The sequence below is a fragment of the Saccostrea cucullata genome, unplaced genomic scaffold, assembly GCF_032062105.1.
Source record: "Saccostrea cucullata isolate Sc308-1 unplaced genomic scaffold, CSIRO_AGI_Scuc_v1 ctg1072, whole genome shotgun sequence".
In the NCBI taxonomy this organism is placed as follows: domain Eukaryota; kingdom Metazoa; phylum Mollusca; class Bivalvia; order Ostreida; family Ostreidae; genus Saccostrea; species Saccostrea cuccullata.
The window spans coordinates 92,255-113,715 of record NW_026934223.1 but is presented as its reverse complement, the minus strand read 5'-3'; the positions used below and the strand labels follow the sequence as shown (position 1 = coordinate 113,715).

Below are 21,461 nucleotides of genomic sequence, written 5' to 3'. Positions count from 1 at the left end.
AAGATTTGGTAATGCTGCTGCAGAAGAACCTCTATCTAAAAGACAAACACCTTCGTAACAAGGTAAGACATTGAAAGTAATCTTTAGTGTTTTATCAAGGTCGGACAACTAAATTAGGTGACTTAATGCTATCTGTTTTCATCCATCATGCAACTATCTTAATTAAACTTTTATTCACTTTTTTTCCCTAGAACCCCTGAAGCAATATCAATTGATTTTGCTATGTCATTACATTTATAGGCTTATATAATAGTCTCTACTAAAAGGGCTTGAAAGATAGGGCCAAAACCATCAAGCTCAATGCAATATTCAGACAGTCTATTCCCTACTCTAGGACATTTGGTGCAGGATAGGCTAAGTTTATGTCCATTGATCATTATTTTCTTTAAAATGGGGAAATTTAAAAAGCAGAAAGGGATCTGGGGCTCCTGTCCTAATGGGGAGTTTAATTAGGAGGAATATCAAAATAACTGGGGGGTTTCATCATTATAGGGCTGGCCCCCGGGTCTAAGGGGGTCACAGTTTTAAGATAAAGTCATGATTCTTGGTTCCAAACATTGAGACCCATGGGGGGCTAAGTTTTTCATATTTTGACATCTTTGAATTTTTTTGAAAGGAACTACAGATGTTAGACGGATTAAAATGAAAGGTTCACTTAAAAAAAAAAGTAAAATCTGCCCCTGGGTAGAGCTGAGTTGATAATACATGTATATTAAATATACAGTACACTTTGGATGTCTCATTTCCATATCATAATATGCTTAGTCTTATGTTGATTCAGTGTCTAATTTATACATTTAATTTATTTTAATGATGTCTAAATATTTATTTTCCTTAGTCGAATATTCGATTGCATTATTCAAACGATAATCGACTATTCAGAACAATTTTTGAAAAAAAATCTCATCAAATGTTTATTTATAATTCGAAAACCCTTTTTGTAATTTTTTGTAAAAAGTAACATCAACAAGTTATACAGTGTATTACACACTGTTATTCAGAGGAACCTAAAGTAGGGATAAGTTGTTAAATGAAATCAATTTACACCCGCAATTCTCCAAAATGTATGAATTCTCATAATTCATTTCATTCTAGTACGCTTAGAGAATTGTCCTCAGTACGGTGTTTTTAAAGTTTATTAAAAATAAACTGGAAAAGGGGAGGGGTAAACATACACCATTCGCACGTCAGGTGATATTGATAAATAATGATGTGTTCAATTATTGATTAGTCGGGCAGTTAAAATGTTCTTACTACATGTACATGTATGTAAGATTATTGTTTTAATAATTATTGAAGTTTCAAAACTTCACGGCTATGTTTTGTTCCTATAGCATTCGAATACTGTAGAATCATCAATGTTCGAGGTAATAAATAAATTTATTTGTTTTATTATGTATTTAAGATACAAAAACTGTTTGTTATCAACGAAATTGGTACAAGTTTTAGGCCAATTAACGAATAAAAATGATTCCACAGTCAAAATCCGGTAATTGGTACAAGTCCAATTAATGATCCTCAAAATCCAATGTAGCGACGCATAATTTACTACAATAACAAAAAAAGATCAGTAATTGAGAAATAATTATTGCGGTATGTAATTACTGTACTTTCCATATGTACAATGTGAAAATTCATTTAAATACTGTGACTTTTTTCAAGCTCTTAATCGTCTGAGGGCGGATACTATAATGGTTTGAGGAATGACACTTTATCAATTTTGAGTTGAGAATTTCTTTATCACCTTTTCCTGCATTTATTAAATATTGGAATGTTGTTTCATTATTCGATCGTTGGTCCATTCGACTGATAGTTGAATAGTCGACTATTGGTTGACATCCCTAATTTATTTGGTTATAACCCTGATCAAGGAACTTGTTTGTAAGGAAACACAAGTCATATTAAATGTTCTTGAACATTTACTTAAAAATGATGTATTTGAAACATTACAGGGTGAGATGAGTTTTGAAAGAGATGAATTAATTGAGGGCGGTCGTAAAGGATTGATGAGCAATGGGGTGAATTACAGGGAGATTAGACAGTACCACCGGGAAAACCATCTTCTCCGATTTTACTTTGTCACCAGATGCTACAATACCTATGTGGAATCAATATTGTCTGACATCAGCAAAGACCCCAAACCAGATATCATAATAATGAACTCCTGTCTGTGGGACATCAGCAGGTGTGTATAACTTTGTAAATGAGCTGGATGTTAGTACTTATAGCTGTAGTACATGTCATTACTGTTAATTATCCCCCACTGAAAGTTGGGAATGTTAATTTTGGTCTCTCTGTCGGTCCATCTGTCTAGCTGCATTTCTGTCTGTCTCTAACACTTCAGTGTCCTTTCGATATCTTGAGAAGCCTTTGAGCTTATGCAATTAAATTTTACAACAACTCCCTAGGGCCTAAAGAAGAGGCCTATTAATTTTGAGGTCAAAAGGTTTAGTGAAGGCTTAATAAGACAGTATTACACATTAAGAAAAAATAGTGTCTTGGTGCAAAATTCTTAAGGAAGGATGATAAAAGATTACTGGGTAATGTATATAGAATATAATTTGATTAAGTCAATCAGTAATCAAATCAGTAAAACTTTTTGAACAATGTAAAGTTAAATTTTTGTTTGTGTGATAGTTAGAAATAATGCATTTATTTACTCTCTTTAAGATATGGAAAAAATGGTGTAGAAGAATACAAGGTGAACTTGGTTCGCCTTTTTGACCGTTTTAAGGAGATAGTGTCACCTGACTGTCTTGTCATTTGGAATGCCACTCTGCCCATCTCAAAAAATGTACGGGGAGGTTTCCTGATACCAGGGATTGAGTTCATGAACAGTACATTAAGACTAGACATACTGGAGGCTAACTTTTATGCCCAGCAGGTGGTTGTGTCTCACGGCTTTGATCTTCTGGATCTTCATTACTATATGAGGAATCAGCTACATCGCAGAGCTGGAGACGGAGTACACTGGGACCAAACTGCTCATCGCCGCATCTCTAACCTACTCCTGACACATATATCAGGTAATTAAAGGGCCAACATTGACTTTGTACCCCGGGATAGGGTTCAGATTACTGGGACGGACATGCATTACACCTTCGTCTTTACACATGGACATCTAGCTAGCAAGCAAACTGCATTATTAAATTTTATGTTTTACCCTTAATAAGGTTCATAGCTCCAAGTTAGCATTCAGGCCCCATCCTGAGGTTAAGTTAGTCATATTATCATTGTGAAAATGCATAAATTCTAAAAAAAGAAACAAAACAAAATCCTCTTCTCTCTCCTTGTATATTCAGCAGATAAAACTAGATGGTCCATGTTAAGAAGAGAAACATGGTCAAGGTGTGAGGGAGAGGCTCTGTTGAATAATATTAATTATTTAATAAAAATTTATATACTACCAAAATAATCAAAACAAACCTTCTCTGAGATTGCTTATGCCTTTTATCCAAAAAATAAATCCATATAATGATACGAAAATCCAATTAATTTTTGAATTTTTCCATGTATCCTCGATTCAAATTACCTGCCATGTTTACAGGGTCTCTATATATTCCTAGTAAATGCACTATGAAGTTATCACCCGTGTTTCTTTCTGCTACATTACGAATATTAATGATATGATTGTGATGAGCAATGATGCTTCTTCCAAAATTGTAAACCTAATGCCCCCAGGGTTAGGAGTTCTGGTGTTAGAGTAGAGTTGTATTGAATCTTATATAAAGAAAATGCCTTATTACTATTTTAATATTGCACATAGTTTTTCTGTACTTATAGAGGCTTGGCAAATGAAACTCCCAGGGCGATCTGAAGAAATCAGACAAGCAACAAACCAAGTTGGGCAGCAGTTCTTACCAAGGAACACAGGCAGAGGCCAGTTTTCTGGTGGTCATCAGTATAGGAGAGGTCCCAATAACTTCAGTGCTTCTGCAAACAGATGTGGAGGTTTGAGAGAACCTGATTATAGATCCCCGGTAAGCAATCTGTATGGTAACTCTGGCAACATGTGGAATTCAAATAACAATGTTCCATCGGAAACGGCTCCAAATCCAAACTCGCATTACCAAAGGTCTGCTCTGAGAAGAGAAAAGGCAACAGATACTTGCTATATGAGATGCAAACAAGAAGAGGATTATTATTACAGTGGACAGGAACAGTTAGGGGAGCCAAGTGCTAAGTCAGAGGAGTTCCGCAAAGATCTGCAGATTCCAACAGGAGATAGATTTCACATGATGGATATCAATTCTAACATTTGTGCACCCTTTACTTGGAAGCCTTACAGTGAACAGAATATCCCAGGACACAGTAAATCAAGAGGCTTCAATCAAAAGAGGAATCCATACCACATGAGGGGGAAAAGGAACAGGAATGATTCCAATTGCAACAAGAAGTTTGTGTAAATGTTGTATTCAAAACAATGTGGAAAATGGTATCTCAAAAAGAAAAGATATTTCTTGGGACAAAAAGTGTTTTGTTTTGTTCAATGAACATCAAAGGTTGGTTACCTGAAAAATGTTCTTTTTTCTTTTATTAACATAAGATTAAGTGCCTTTTTTTTTGTAAACTGTTGGTATTTTAAAGTTCATTAATAAATTTGTAAATTAAGAAATCTCTGTTTTATCTATTCTGATTGAAAACTAGAACATGGTCAATTTTAATAGTAACATGTGCACGATCTGTCTGTGATAAGATTGTTTGACCACCAACTTCTCCATCAGTACAGTTTTGGTTTATCTTTGTTTATTTTTGTAATTCGTAGTTGCACAGGAAGACTATATCAACATACTTAAAATACAGCTGGGGACTTGTTCAAAAAAAGCCAAGGGCAGGCTGTTGTTACCCCTCCTAGTCACAGGCGCTTGTTCCATACAGTACGATAGTTTTCTACCATTTAGTAGAAAACTAGCGTACTGTATGAAACAAGCGTCTGTGCCTCTTGGGCATACCTGAACCAAACTGCATAGATGTCTGATGATGTTACAAAAAAAAATAATAATGAGCTTGTTGTCTGACCTATTCCTTTATCATGGAGAACTACAAGAAGGTTATTATACCTTTTATATATACAGATTTATTATGACCCAGGAATTTATCATCACCTTGATACATACACGTATTTGTTTTGGCAATTTAAAGGTCACTGGCAGAAAACTTATTGAATTTTTGAAAATGAAGGGCCTCACCTTTTTTCAAGGAGAGATAGTTACGATTTTATGAAAAAAAAAAAATTAAAAAAAAAAATCTTATGAACTACTGTATTTGGAAATATGGAACTTTTGTGGAGTCATTGAGAGTTGTGCAGATTTGAATTAGTTGAAATTATGACCCTTGGGGGTGGGGTCAAAATGAGAGGTCATGACCCTCTCGAGATAGGGTGGGGCCACTGTGGACAATCAAATTCAAAGTTTTACATAGGGAAAATCTTCTCAAGGACATAAAATCTGATTGGTCATATATATATGGAAGTATCCTCTGGTAGTTTAGATTCATGTTTGTTCAAATCATGACCCCAGGGGGTAAGGTGGGTCCACATTGGGCAATGATAGTTTTACATATGAATACACAGGAAAAATCTTTGAAAATTTTCATCTTTAAAGAACAGCTAGCAGAGCCATGAATAGTTTAATTACATATATAACTGACGAGCAAAAAACTCCTTTCCCAAACACAGATCTGCATTTCTAGGGTCCAAGGTCACTTTGCAGTTTAGGGGGGAGGGGTCTTTCTAGATCACTAAATGGATTATCTTAGGGTATCATGTATATTTTCATCACTGTCATCGGTGTTGTAAACTTTTCACAATTTTGTCTTCTTATCTAGAACTACTGAACCAAACTTGGCATAAAGTATGTTTGAGTGAAGGGATTCAAGTTTGATCAAACAAGGGCTAGATTGAAAGTTTTGAAAAAAGTCACAGTTATTCAAAAAATATGAACAAGCATCCTGAAGATTCAATTTTGTTAAAATTCACTTTCAAAGTGCCAATCAAGTTTTTCTTTAATAAATATCACTAAGTGATGGTATCAGATTTATAATTTAGTTTTGACCATTTTATATTAGAGGCAAGATCAGGTCAAGGTCATTACTTTTTCCCTGAACATTGAGAGTAAAAAATACCTGCATCCAATCATGCGATACCTTCTTCTTTTTCAAAAGATAAAATATTTTTCTTTTTGCATAAAAAAAATATAACGATATCGATATTAGGGTCTATAAGATGATATTACCAAATTGACATAAATAGTTTAACAAAAATGGATGGGCTTAACCAAATTTTTGTAAAATTTAAAATATATTTGTTATTTTTATATGCGTTTGATATTTATTATACCCCACGCAACTAGTTGCGTGAGGTATAATGTTTTTGACCTGTCCGTCAGTGACAGTCAGTCAGTCAGTCCTTTTTTTTTGTCAGCGCAAGTCCTCATAAACCGCTGCACAGAATTTCGTCAAACTTTGCAGATATTTAGGACACAATGTGTAAAGTGAATATTATCAGGGAATTCCGATTCCTTTATTTTTTCCGGGAATTTCGGCACATGAATAGTTTGTCAGCGCAACTCCTCATAAACCGCTGCACAGAATTTTGACAAACTTTGCAGGTATTTAAGACACAGTGTGTAAATGTGCATATTACCAGGAAATTCCAATTCCATATTTTTTCTGGGAATTTCTGCACTTTTTAACTTAGGCATTTGGCCATACCTTGAATATAGAGATGAACAGTTTGTCAGCGCAACTCCTCATAAACCGCTGCACAGAATTTCGTCAAACTTTGCAGATATTTCGGACACAATGTGTATATGTGCATATTACCAGGAAATTCCGATTCCTTTATTTTTCCCGGGAATTTCTGCACTTTTTAACTTAGGCATTTGGCCATACCTTGAATATAGAGATAAACATTTTGTCAGCGCAACTCCTCATAAACAGCTGCACAGAATTTCGTCAAACTTTGCAGGTATTTAGGACACAATGTGTAGATGTGCATATTACCAGGAAATTCCAATTCCATTATTTTTTTCGGGAATTTCTGCACTTTTTAACTTAGAAATTTGGCCATACCTTGAATATTGAGATGAACATTTTGTCAGCGCAACTCCTCATAAACCGCTGCAAAGAATTTCGTCAAACTTTGCAGGTATTTAGGACACAATGTGTAGATATGCATATTAACAGGAAATTCGGATTCCAGTATTTTTCTTAGAATTTCCACACTTTTCAACTTAGATTTTTGGCCATACCTTGAATATGGAGATGAACATTTTGTCAGCGCAATTCCTCATAAACTGCTGCACAGATTTTCGTCAAACTTTGGAGATATTTAGGACACAGTGTGTAAATGTGCATATTACCAGGAAATTTCGATTCCTTTATTTTTCTGGGAATTTCGGCACTTTTCAAATTAGATTTTTGGGGATATCTTGAATATAGTGATGAACAGTTTGTCAGCGCAACTCCTCATAAACCGCTGCACAGAATGTCATCAAACTTTGCAGATATTTAGGACACAATTCGTAGATGTGCATTTTACCGGGAAATTCCGATTCTTTCAATTTTTTACGGGATTTTCAGCACTTTGAGTTTTGGGGGAGTGTGGGGTATGTGAGCTTGCTCACTTTTTATACCCCCCGCTTGAAAAGCGGGAGGGTATATAGTAATCGTTAATTCCGTCCGTCCGTCCGTCCGTCTGTTTGTCCGTCCGTCTGTTATTTTTACGCTTTGGGGTATCCATCTCTTATCCGTAACTCCTTCTATCCCACTGATTAAAATTTAATGAGCCTTTCACAGAATCTTTATTACATATTGCCATTGTGCACCTCCTATTTTACTTTTTGATCCGACACATATTTTGGGTTTCCCGGTCACAGGAAAACATGGACTTTTTCACCAGTTATAACCCTATGGGAGGCGGGGGGTATCATTTAGTGAGCTCATCGCTCACAGTACCTCTAGTTTTTCATTTTTTTTCCCCTTATATTCACATATGGTAAATAATTCAAATAGAGGTACAAAAACAAAAAGTTTCAGAGAGAAAAAAACACTTTCTACAGATTTTTAGCTCTTATCTACAGGTACTTAGATAGGAAGCTTTTCAAAGCTAACATAATTGTTTGGAAAATCATATTTATTACATTTATTTGTCTATTTTGATATATTTAAAAACTTCAATCCCTTATTATTAATTTACCTCTACATTTGAAAAATTCTTTAAGTCTTTGATTGTGCAAAAATATAACTATATGATAATTAAATTCAATGTTCTATAATAATTTTGATAATCAGGAAAGAAGATATTTTTATATGCCATTTCGCCAAAAATATGTCCCTGCTAGATTTCGAACTCAGTTCACTGTATCTATTCAAAGTTGCACTGTGAGAAAAGATAAATATTACCTTTTAAAATGTGTTATTTTATCTATTTTCCCCCCTGAGATAAATAAAAGACTTTAGAATTCAGTTTTTGAGGAAAATTTTGCAAATATTAAAAACTCGGCTTTTTCAGTTTCTACATATATAGCTGGTGACATCAAATTATCTAAAATTGTTTCAGAAAATATACAGTGTCGCTATGACTGTCTCTTAACCTCTCAGTGTGAATATCGGTTCAAAATCACCAAATACATCGGGATCGGGATTTCAGGACAACAGTCCCACGTGGTCTTGTCTGAGCCTCTTTTTCGATATCCTTAGAAAAGTAAGCATGGGAAAAATATTAAAGTAAAAATTATTTGATAAATAAATGTACTACTATCACTTTATTGGTCTACATTTATGCATCGAATTATTACTATATTCTGACAGTAATAAATACGTAAAACTTATTCGCATACACCAATTTGAATATGAACAATGATATGAACTTGTAGCCGTAGGGATGAAAGTTAAACTACTCCATTTCACGGTTTCCGGGCCATAAAATGTCAAAAGCTACAAATGTTACCTTATATACATATTAATTAAAGGTATCATGTTGTTATGAAGCGGGCACATATGCCCATTATTTAACAGAATCGCAAGAATATTTTGAGATTGAATTGTAAGCTTTATAAACTTGTACAGTAACACGAACTGAAAACGTTACTACACACTCTCTGCTACATGTAATGATGTAGTTAATGAAAAGATGTCCAATTGTTTTCCAGATCGTATGTTTTGCGAACTGCTGTATTAACATTTGGCAAATATGTTGATATACACTCCTAGCACATGGGCCAAATGTCACTAAATATTTGCCATCTTTGAAATACACTACAGTCATCTCTCAATAGAAAGGGGAGAAATGTGAACATAACATTAATAGGAATACAGTTTAGAATGGGTTTGTTAAAACATTGAAAACAACAGAAAGCTAAACAGAGAATTGGATGGGAACTCTCTAAATGTAAAGATTACTCTGATAAACGGTACCTGATAAACAACCTTTTATTGGGTCATTACAGAAATACAGTGTCAAGCATTCTAATGTTAAAAAGCAACTGCACTGACTGAACAAGGATACTCAAATGAAAAACTCTTTAGGCTGTTTAAAGTTAATTCTACGTTTAACGTCACATCTAAAGTTCAAAACCTATGAGGGAGGGAGGAAAAAAATAAACAAACAAAATTTTCAAACAATTGTGAATTTATTCAAATTAACCTATTCAGTACATTAAAAACATTACAATTAAGTAATAAGAACATTTGATTGATATGACACCTAAGATTAATTTCCCTAGCAGAGTTTTTCCTTAGTATGTAAATCAGTTTGAGTCCTATTGTTAGCAAACAATGTAGTCTAAGACTGAATGTGCAGGAAAGTGGCTTTTAACTAGGCCTCAGTTGTCCTTTGGATTTATATTGCCACACGTCCATGGTACCCTGTAGGCAAATGCTTCTTCTTGTGAGAATAGATGATCAATATCTACAATTAAAATTATTGATGACAATATTTAAAAGTGTTCATGTTGAAATATCCTCAAATTGAATTATGTCGTATTTTTTCTTAGTACTAGATCTACTAGATTAAGTTTTGAAAGTGTGAATACTAATCTTTATATGACCATACTGATAGCTGTTAGATTATCTTTAATACCTTGAATTCCACACAGAAGACAGGATTCTTCACATCTTGGAATACCCAACCACTTTCCTTACTCTCTTTCACTTGAAAGGCCCTATCTTCGGTAAGCTTCTCCCTGCTCAAAAGGTTATGACAAGTATATTATCTTTCCCAAAAATTGTAGCTACATAAATTATGAAGAAATCAATTACTTTACTCATTACTGTTCCTTTCGATTTTTACAGAAATATTTTTAACATGTTTAATTAGATCTAATATGAAACATATTAGTAAGATTTAAATGATGCTTTTCACTGTATATAAATCTTGGTTTTTGACACAGTTTCCACTAAGTAAAAAAAGTTTTTCGATTCTCTCCAAAATACAATGAAAAGTTCAGCCAATAGAATCACGAACTGAGAGTCTGTCACTGTCAGTCTGTACAGATGATTCGAAGACTGACAAAAAAAATCAACAAACAAGACTTTGTCATTAATATAATCATAAAATAATCTATTTTTTACTTACATTTATGGTCCCAAACTCTTTAATTCTCAAGTTTTCATTAATAAGACACCAAGTTGACCAACTCAACTGCCTTAACTGCGGCTATCAAACTCAAAGCACTTTTCTGTCACTACGGGAAGCAGAATTCAGTCGCTAATTGAAGAACCAAACCGGAACGGACATACGGAATTCCGAATTGTTTGTTTTTTTCAAAGACGAATTTCTCATAAACCTACGCGCGCGGGTGACGTTAAACGTAGTTTTAATTTTAAACAGCCTTATTGGACATCCTGATGCATTCCAATGTCTTGAAAAGCATTTTGATGTTATAATAAAATAATACATGGTTACTATCTTGAAAAAACTATGCAATAAATATATAGATAGGGGTAGGAAAACATGGTAGAGGGAGAGTCTTGTCGAGCATATATTCACGTTCACAACCCAAGCCCTAGATTCTAATTTATTCAAATCAAAACCCCAGGGATAGAGTGGGGCCACAATGGGGAATCCAAGTTTTACATTAAAATATATTTTAAAACATCTTTTTCTCAAGAATAGCAAAGCCATGATTAGTGATATTTATATGGCAGCATCCTCAGATAGTGTAGAATTAAATTTGTTCAAATCATAACCTCTCCGTGGTGGATCAAAGTTTTACATAGGAAAATAAAGGGGAAAATCCCAATAACAGAAAAGCTATGTTAAGCCATGTAAGCATCCTCATGTATTTAAAATGTAAATTTGTTCAAATCATGAGTACCCTTTGGGGTAGGGAGGGAAACGATGGGGAATCAAATTCAATTTACCGGTATTACAAAGTAATATATACAAAGAAAATGTTTAAAAAATCTATAAAAATCTTTTTCTCAAGGTGTTATATGCAGAATTGATATGGAGGCATTCATTCTCAAGTAGTATTAGAATTCAAGACCCCTCCACCCCATCCCCTCCGTAAACTTTTCAATTCCGATCTGATTTGTGTTTTTTCCTAGCCAATGTGCTCAGCTGAGCGATGTGGCACCTGGGCCTCTTGTTTTTTTCTTCAATTTATTTATTTATGGAATAGGATGGGCTTAGTCAGATAAATTTTGCATAAAAATCCAGTTGTCCTCCTCAGAAAAACAAGACCATGTTGAATCAAGAATTACCATATTCCAACGGAACCTATAAAGTGTGTGCATTTTTGTAGGATGGGTATCTCCGTGAAGGATGTCAATTCACATGAATTCACAAAGTCACTTGCTGCTTTCCTGAAAAAGTGAGTAGATTTAATTACCAGAATTTGGTCATGAAAATGTGAATTTAAAAAAAAAAATAGTAAAATACAAAATAAAAGTAAATTTCAATCGGTTTTATAGGCTTCTTATCCATCTTAACATGAAAGAAATATTTTGACAAAATGTATTGACGTTTTGGACTTGATTACATAAATTGTAGCTACATTTTACATTTAGCTCTAATTTTTTTTTATATTCTATATTATAATCAACAAACAAGTTCTGCAGTGTTGATCAAATTCATGTGGTTGATGGTACAAACAATCTGATTTACCATACTTGAGTTGAACTGGTGTGTACAGCCCTTAAATTTGATTTGCTGCTATATACTTATATGTAATTTTGTTACAAGTTTTATCTCACTTTTTTCTTAAAATTCGTTTAAAAAGGGTATGATATTAAGTTGTCCTGGTTTCATAAACCTGTACCTGATTTGTTTTGAGAGAGAGGAGAAATCCCCTGAAATGTTGGGTCTTTGTTGGTTTCTGAAAAATGGGGCATCATTTATGAAAAAACTGAGGTTAAAATTATAGTTAAGAAAACAATATTGATTCTTTTGCAGGCAAGGTAAAATGAAGATTCCAGACTGGGTTGGCATAGTAAAACTTGCCAAGTTTAATGAACTGGCTCCATATGATGATGACTGGTACTATGTAAGGGCTGGTAAGTCTAGTACACAGGCCTTTGGATTGCTTAAAAAAGTAGTGTGTGTAAAAAAAGATAAAGGTATGGAAATTTTACACTGGGTACCCAGTGTCACTAATAAAATAATTTTGAATCAAATGCTCTAAAATTTTACTTTCTATTTAAATCTATTCATAGATAAACAATCTTGATTTCTACCAAAGCTCATTCCAAAATTCCATATACTTCTCGAGATATTCTGAAATCAATTTTAAAAATTACCTACTTTTTTTTACTCAAAATTAGCTTGGGCCCCTGGTCGTTCACATGTAAACAGACGGTGTTTGAAGTGCAGCGAAGAGTTGCATAGTGTTTGCAAAATCTTTCAACATTTATAAAAGTTGAATTCTTATTCCATATTGTAAGGTTAAGGATAAATAACACAAACAAGCTTTTTTGAAAATCAGCAGTAGATTAAAAATATTTTCCAGAGTCTCTGAAAATATTAAATTGCAACAGACTGTGTTGCCATGATTATCAAAAATAGAAAATTCTTGGAAAACACTACTCTTCCTTTAGTTTTGTTCCAGTTTCAATTTGACTTGGTACACATGCAGATACAGCAAGTTTGCTCCAGAACAGGTTCTTTTGATTGAAAAGTAACAATTCCCACTACTGTTGCTTGCACAGTAAAAAATATATATGTGACACGCGAAGCAAAAACCTCCCTTATCTCTATTATGACGTAACGTCAAAACACGCGTCTAAAGTCAAGAAGGTAAATGCGACGTAAAATTATCTCCTCGAGAGAAACTCTCCCCAGTAGAAAAAGGGGTGTTGTTTCACCTGTTCTGATACGTTGTATCTGCGTAAGAATCTTTAGAAAACGGGAAAGAAAGCCTTGTCCTATATAGTAAGTTCGTCCTATCTTAGGATTTTTAGGTCACCTGAGTAAACTCAGGTGACCTATTGCTATCCGTTTTCGTCCGTCGTCGTACGTCGTCCATCGTGTGTTAACATTTGAACATTTTCAGCTTCTTCTCTGCAACCACTGCACCAATTTCAACCAAATTTGGCACAAAGCATCTATGGCTAAAGGGGAACAAAAATTGTGAATTTCATGATCCCTGCCCCCCTGGGGCCTGAGGGGTGGGGCCAAAACCACTAAAATTAATGCAATCTTTAAAAATCTTCTTCTTTACTCCTGGACATCAAGCAGTCAAACTGTTTGCATGATTGTAATCAGCAATGAGTCCTCTACCAAAATTGTGAAATTCATGGCCCTGGGGTCAGGGGTTCTAATGCTAGGGCGGGGCTAAATAAGTATATAGTATATAAGAATAAGTATATACATTATTTCTTTGAAAATCTTCTTCTCTGCTCCTGGGTATTAAATAAACCAACTAAGTACATAGTTATGATGAGCAAGAGTGCCTCTACCAAAATTGTGAAATTTATGGCCCCAGGGTCAGGGTTCTGATGTTAGGGTGGGGCTCTATTGATTATATAAAGTGAAAATACATGAATTCTTTGAAAATCTTCTTCTCTGCTCCTGGGTATTAAATAAACTAACCAAGTACATAGTTATGATGAGCAAGAGTGTCTCAGCCAAAATTGTGGATTTTATGGCCCCAGGGTCAAGGATTCTGGTGTTGGGGGGGGGGGGGGCTCTATTGATTATGAAGTGAAAATACATGAATTCTTTGAAAATCTTCTTCTCTGCTCCTAGGTATTAAATAAACTAACTTAGTGCATAGTTATGATGAGCAAGAGTGCCTCAACAAAAATTGTGAATTTTATGGTCCCAGGGTCAGGGGTTCTGGTGTTAGGGCGGGGCTCTATAGATTATATAGTAAATACATGAATTCTTTGAAAATCTTCTTCTCTGCTCCTAGGTATTAAATAAACTAACTAAGTGTATAGTTATGTTGAGCAAGAGTGCTTTTACCAAAATTGTGAATTTTATGGCCCCAGGGTCAAGGGTTCTGGTGTGTGTAGGGGCGGGGGGGCTCTATTGATTATATAGTGAAAATACATGAATTCTTTGAAAATCTTCTTCTCTGCTCCTAGGTATTAAATAAACTAACTAAGTGCATAGTTATGATGAGCAAGAGTGCCTCTACCAAAATTGTGAATTTTATGGCCCCAGGGTCAAGGGTTCTGGTGTTGAGGGGGGGGGGGGGGGGTTCTGGTGTGTGTAGGGGCTCTATTGATTATATAGTGAAAATTCATGAATTCTTTGAAAACCTTCTTCTCTGCTCCTAGGTTTTAAATAAACTAACTAAGTGCATAGTTATGATGAGCAAGAATGCCTCAACCAAAATTGTGAATTTTATGGTCCCAGGGTCAGGGGTTCTGATGTTGAGGAGGGGGGGGGGCTCTATTGATTATAAAGTGAAAATACATGAAATCTTTGAAAATCTTCTTCTCTGCTCCTAGGTATTAAATAAAATAACTAAGTGCATAGTTATGATGAGCAAGAGTGCCTCAACAAAAATTGTGAATTTTTGGTCCCAGGGTCAGGGGTTCTGGTGTTAGGGCGGGGCTCTATAGATTATATAGTAAAAATACATGAATTCTTTGAAAATCTTCTTCTCTGCTCCTAGGTATTAAATAAACTAACTAAGTGTATAGTTATGTTGAGCAAGAGTGCTTTTACCAAAATTGTGAATTTTATGGCCCCAGGGTCAAGGGTTCTGGTGTGTGTAGGGGGGGGGGGGGGGGCTCTATTGATTATATAGTGAAAATACATGAATTCTTTGAAAATCTTCTTCTCTGCTCCTAGGTATTAAATAAACTAACTAAGTGCATAGTTATGATGAGCAAGAGTGCCTCTACCAAAATTGTGAATTTTATGGCCCCAGGGTCAAGGGTTCTGGTGTTGAGGGGGGGGGGGGGCTCTATTGATTATATAGTGAAAATTCATGAATTCTTTGAAAACCTTCTTCTCTGCTCCTAGGTTTTAAATAAACTAACTAAGTGCATAGTTATGATGAGCAAGAGTGCCTCAACCAAAATTGTAAATTTTATGGTCCCAGGGTCAGGGGTTCTGGTGTTGAGGAGGGGGGGGGGGGCTCTGTAGATTATATAGAAAAATACATGAATTCTTTGAAAATGTTCTTCTCTGCTCCTAGGTATTAAATAAACTAACTAAGTGTATAGTTATGATGAGCAAGAGTGCTTTTACCTAAATTGTGAATTTTATGGTCCCAGGGTCAGGGGTTCTGGTGTTATGGCAGGGTTAGTTTGATTATATATTGACAATACGTGAATTCTTTGAAAATCTTCTTCTCTGCTCCTAGGAATTAAATAAACTAACTAAGTACATAGTTATGATGAGCAAGAATGCCTCTTCTAAAATTATGAATTTTATGGCCCCAGGGTCAGGGGTTCTGATGTTAGGGCGGGGCTCTATTGATTATATAGTGAAAATATATTAAATCTTTGAAAATTTTCTTCTCTGTCTCTGGGTATGAAGCAGATGAACTACCTATATAGTTATGATGAGCAAGGGCCCTAATCTTGCAGAATTGTGAATTTCAAGGACCTTGGGTCAGGGGTGGGGGAGGGGGGGGGGCTCTACTTATATACTGAAAATGAATTAATTGTTTGAAATCTGCTCATTTGTATTTATAAAACATTTATTTATTTTTTGATAGGCAGTTTTAAGAGTGCCTTTTTAAAATTTGTGCAATGTGTGGACCTAGGGTCAGGGGTTTATGTCACAGTGTTAGGGGCACTACTGATTATTGCTGAATATTACTGATTAGTTGGAATGCATTTTTGTTCCCCTACCCTGCGTATGGGTATTTAGTAACCAAGCTAAGCAACTGCTAAGTGTACTGTTATGATGATCAATGGTGCCTCTTTCAAAATTGTGAATGCCATATATCATCTGGCTTAAGTTAAAACATGAATCAAATTCAATAACTGGAAAGTTGTTGCATAATGCTCAGGTGACCTATAAGGCCCGTGGGCCTCTTGTTCAAAAATTAAGGCTGAAAATGAGCCTTTCGACCTATATACCCCATTGACCTAAAATCCCAAAATTACGGTATATGCTAAGGAAGACTCTTGCGTGTAATTTGATGTAGTTTATTCATTAAGAACTTAGTCTCCATCAAGTGTCTGTGTGATCTTTCCTTTTCACAATTAAGCGTGCATTTTTTAAAGATTTCCAGTGCTGGCTGAAAAATTCCCGTAAGGCCGTTTTTAAAATGAAGTTTGCTTGCCCTCTCCCTATTCAGGTTAAAATAATACATCGATAGGTAGGTAGATGTTTTTCGTTGGGAATTTTCAGTGTTGAAAAAGATTGAAGGCATTTCTGAAATTAAAAAAAAAGTTTTTGATATGATGAGAAAATTCCGGAATGAATAATTTGGAAGTTTTAAAAAGATTTTAGTCTGTTCATTTTAAAAGGTCAAACAAGTTTTTAGGTCACCTGAGTAAACTCAGGTGACCTATTGCTATCTGTTTTCGTCCGTCGTCGTGCGTTAACATTTGAACATTTTCAGCTTCTTCTCTGCAACTACTGAATCAATTTCAACCAAATTTGGCACAAAGCATCTATGGGTGAAGGGGAACAAAAATTGTGAATTTCTTGATCCCTGCCCCCCTGGGGCCTGAGGGGTGGGGCCAAAATCACTAAAAGTAATGCAATCTTTAAAAATCTTCTTCTTTACTCCTGGACATCAAGCAGTCAAACTGTTTGCATGATTGTAATCAGCAATGAGTCCTCTACCAAAATTTTGAAATTCATGGCCCTGGGGTCAGGGGTTCTAGTGCTAGGGCGGGGCTAAATAAGTAGGTAGTGAAAATGCATTATTTCTTTGAAAATCTTCTTCTCTGCTCCTGGGTATTAAATAAACTAACTAAGTACATAGTTATGATGAGCAAGAGTGCCTCTACCAAAATTGTGAATTTTATGGCCCCAGGGTCAGGGGTTCCAGTGTTAGGGCGGGGCTCTATTGATTATATAATGAAAATACATGAATTCTTTGAAAATCTTCTTCTCTGCTCCTGGGTATTAAATAAACTAACTAAGTACATAGTTATGATAAGCAAGAGTGCCTCTACCAAAATTGTGAATTTTATGGCCCCAGGGTCAGGGGTTCTTGTTTTAGGGTGGGGCTCTAATGATTATATATAGTGGAATGCATGAATTCTTTGAACATCTTATCCTTTGCTCCTGGTTAATATGCTAATGATCTAATTACATATTTAAGGCCAGGATTTATTTTATTTTCAGTTTTACAAACCCTCCGCTCAAGGTATTGAATTTTTAGAAAAAAATAAAACAATTTTTTTCTTTCCGATGTCAAATTTGAGTCGGGATCGAGATTTCAAATTTACGAACTCGCACTTCCGGTTTTACGATGAAACGGCGGGTAAATAAAGGTAGATCTGAGAAGATAGCTTGGTTTAGTGTAAAATTCATCGATAAGAATGCCATTCAAAACGTTTCACCCGTTCAAAGGACAAATAAAATGCTGACGACTTTGTTGCACAATGACATGCTGGTGAGATAATTATGTATTCGTTTCAAAAGTAAATGTAAATTATTTTCCTCCCCCAGGTTTTAAACTGCCTGTGGTAGCTATTGCATATTGCCAGGGACATTGTTTAGGTCTCTGTTATAGCTTACAGTCTAAGCATCATTCTTCAGAAAAGGGTTGCTTATGCATCAGATGTAATGAATAAAACTATGGGAGAAGTGAAGTCCATTTGAGGAAGAAATAAACAATAACCTGAAGAAATAAAAAAAAATTCAACTATTAAGGATACACCAAAGGCTTTTTTCAAGATTTTTGTCAATTTTGAGATTTTTGGCAAAGAAAACAATGCTAATCACTGCTTTATAATCCATGAAAAATTCTTGCTGATTATTAAATGGTTTTCTAATTATTTAACAATAATCAAACATAAACACTAACACATGTGAATGTGCCGTTATTGAAGCTTCTGATTTGGTCTGTAACTGCCTGCTTCTGAAAGGAGCAATAAATCACTGTGACAACTTGGGGAATTCTATAGTAGCCACACAGAGGTTATCAGTAATTAAACTACAGGGACTCTAGATTTAGGGAAGGAGATCTAACAGGTCACTAATGACCATGAAATAGGAGGTGGGGCTTAGCTCTTGCCATTTTGCCGGGAAATCTTTCTGATTCAGAAATGAACCTATTTTACTTCATTTAAAGTACCTAAATGAAGAAAAGAACCTCCCATTCTTGTGAATATGCATAGGAAATATGGATAAGTGACAGGTATCCAAAGCTGAATCTCCAAGGTGTCATATATTTCTAGTTTTGGCAGACATTGTTGTGTAATGGGTTTTTGCCCTCTACTGTAAAGTAAGATCAGACAGTTGGTGGTATTATTTCAAAGGATTCAGCTCCCTTATTTACTGACCAATTTCTCTGAAAACTGGTCAGAATGCATCTCAAATGTGTGTTCACAAAACCGTATCTCAGATTTTTGATATCTTGCTCAGTTCTCGAATTATTGGGGGAAATGTAGAATTGGGCTAATAAATTGGTAACATTGAAAGACAAATGGATGTAACTTTTGAATAAGAAGATTTATCAAAAATCTGAGATACGGTTTTAAAGTTCAATCTTTAATCTACATTGAGGCAAAATTTTGACTTTGAGAGGTGGAATACAAAAAAGTTGATTTATAAAATATAAATGCACTAATATTTACATTAAAATATAAATAACTTTTTAATAAGATAAAAATGAAAAATTAAATTAGGATCATTAAATAGTAAATTTAACAAGCTTTCAAATGATATATACTTTTAATATGTTATCTTTGTTAATAAAAGAATTACAAGCAAATTAAATTTTGCCCTTTGGAAACCTTTGGTGTATCCTTAAAAGGCAAGAATATACAAATATATACAGGCATGTAGTATCATTTGTATCAGCCAGAAAAATTATTTTACACTTAATTGAAAAAATGTTGACCCTACTCCCCAATACTCCCTGTCTGTTTTATGATAGGAATTATAATTTTAGGCATCAAGTAAATTTTAGAATAATGTCTACACATTCACCTAACACACAGAGTTCCCGAAACGCACCGGTCCACCGGGGATCCCCGGTAAACTTTGAATGGGACCGGTAAAATCTTAATTTTATCGGTCAAAATGTCCGATGGTTTTTTTTACAGACTGTATAACGTTTACATATAATCTTAACAAAATCATTTAATTCAATTGTCCTGACAATAAACAAATGCAAAACTAAAGGAATGAAAAAAAAAAACGTCAGGGGCGCGCCAGATCTTGTTTAAATAAAATGTAGACGGTGATTGTCTAATATAAAAAGCTACATATTAAAATAATAATTTCCATAAGTCTGGGAGGAAAAACAGTTTTAAAAACACTGTCAAACAAATATTTTCCCTCTGATAAATATATGCGCTCTGTAGTTCTGACAGTAAAAAAATGTGACAATCTACTTTCGTTTTGAAGGACGAATTTGCAGGGTTGCAAGAGTTGCCTGCTATTTCTGCTTGATTACAGACAATTTGTTACCATTTATTATTTTCTCTATAATTTAATCTATTAGCATGATAATATTATACCAACTTCTGGATTTTTTTAAATGTATTTGATAGCATTTAAAATACATGCGCGTTTTTCCCCTTTTCTAAAAATAGCGGACTGACTTGAATGTAGTAAAACGACAACAAATTCACTTAAAATCATCATTTTCATGATAAATTTGCATATCTTTATATCATTAGTACATATTTTTAACTGTGTGGAGGTTGTATAATAAATTTTAACTAGTTTAATGATTTTCCAGGCTTTTTAAAACGAGTTTGATATTTTACGTAATATTTTTCCTGGCACATAAAATACCAAAATCCAAAAGAAAAAAGCCGGGAAAACAACATATATTTCCCACTAATTCCAAACAATCAACCAAGAGTTGTCATGTTGCAGATTTTATTTTAAAAAAAAATTTAAAAAAATCTGTCAGAAAGGACATAATAATTTTATACGATGAATTAAGCGTTGGTCATCACACGCCGTCGGCGACGTCAAATCCTGCATACACAGGCCTTATAGAAAATATTTTAATAATTTAAAAAAAAAAAAAAAATCTGCATTTGCCATCTTTTTTATTTACACATATTATTTATTATATCGTTACAATTTCCAATCCTATAATATGTTAAATTTACAAACAAAAAATTAATGTCCGGTAAATTTTACAACTGTCCGGTGAATTTTGAATATTTACAGGACAATTGTCCGACATATTTTTGACTAGTTTCGGGAACTCTGAACACATATTAAAAAAATGAAGATATATTGAAAGACTTTTAAAGAATTGATTTTTTAAAATATATTTTGATCAACATCACAAAATTTATATAACTGGCCCAAACTGGCAGATGATGAAATAAGCAATTAAATGTTCTACTTTCCTATTTGTAAGCATTATGTGTCCAGTGGTAAGGAGCCTATTAGGATAGCATAAAAAAAGAATGTACAAATGTTAATAATTGATTTATCAAAAAAAAAATTTTTATTTCCTTCTCCTTCGGGACTTTTTTATTCTCATGTTCATAACTAAACCTAAACATTAAAAAAAAATGCTGGCTTTATAATGAAGAAAGGGGCCTCTTTCAAAATATATAATTTCAGGGCTGCTGGGTCAGGGGTACCAAGGGGGTACTTTGACTAAAAATAAATTAATGCTTTGAAATCTGCCCTTTGATAAGCAATTGTGCCTCTTTCAAAATTTGTGAATTTCATGGCTTTTGGCTTAAAACACGAACCAAATACAATCGCTGGAAAGTTGTTATATGATACTCAGGTGACCTATAAGGCCCGTGGGCCTCTTGTTAAAGATAGTGTTTTCTTTTTTTTAATTAATGTCCAGCTGTTTCATCGTGATGCTCATACAAGAAAAATTTAACAGGAGCATTAAACTAAGGTATTTTTTAGACGGGGTCATGTGACCCCGTCTTTTAGTTTACTC

The 21,461-nt window shown here is 34.4% G+C and overlaps 1 protein-coding gene across 2 annotated transcripts in view; it reads left to right on the top strand.

The window, feature by feature from the left end:
- The first annotated feature begins 6 nt into the window (after positions 1 to 6).
- LOC134240225 (small ribosomal subunit protein eS19-like) overlaps positions 7 to 21,461 on the top strand; it is a 30,541-nt gene continuing 9,086 nt past the window's right edge. The window contains exons 1-4 of one of the 2 annotated variants that reach the window (XM_062722324.1): positions 7 to 62; positions 1,953 to 2,185; positions 11,748 to 11,816; positions 12,398 to 12,498. In XM_062722324.1, coding sequence (XP_062578308.1) covers positions 12 to 62; positions 1,953 to 2,185; positions 11,748 to 11,816; positions 12,398 to 12,498 — 454 coding nt within the window. In that variant the 5' untranslated portion in view covers positions 7 to 11. Of the gene's footprint in view, positions 63 to 1,952; positions 2,186 to 2,670; positions 3,027 to 3,783; positions 4,465 to 11,747; positions 11,817 to 12,397; positions 12,499 to 21,461 lie in introns of those variants that run through there. The other variant, XM_062722323.1, reaches the window with a different exon arrangement.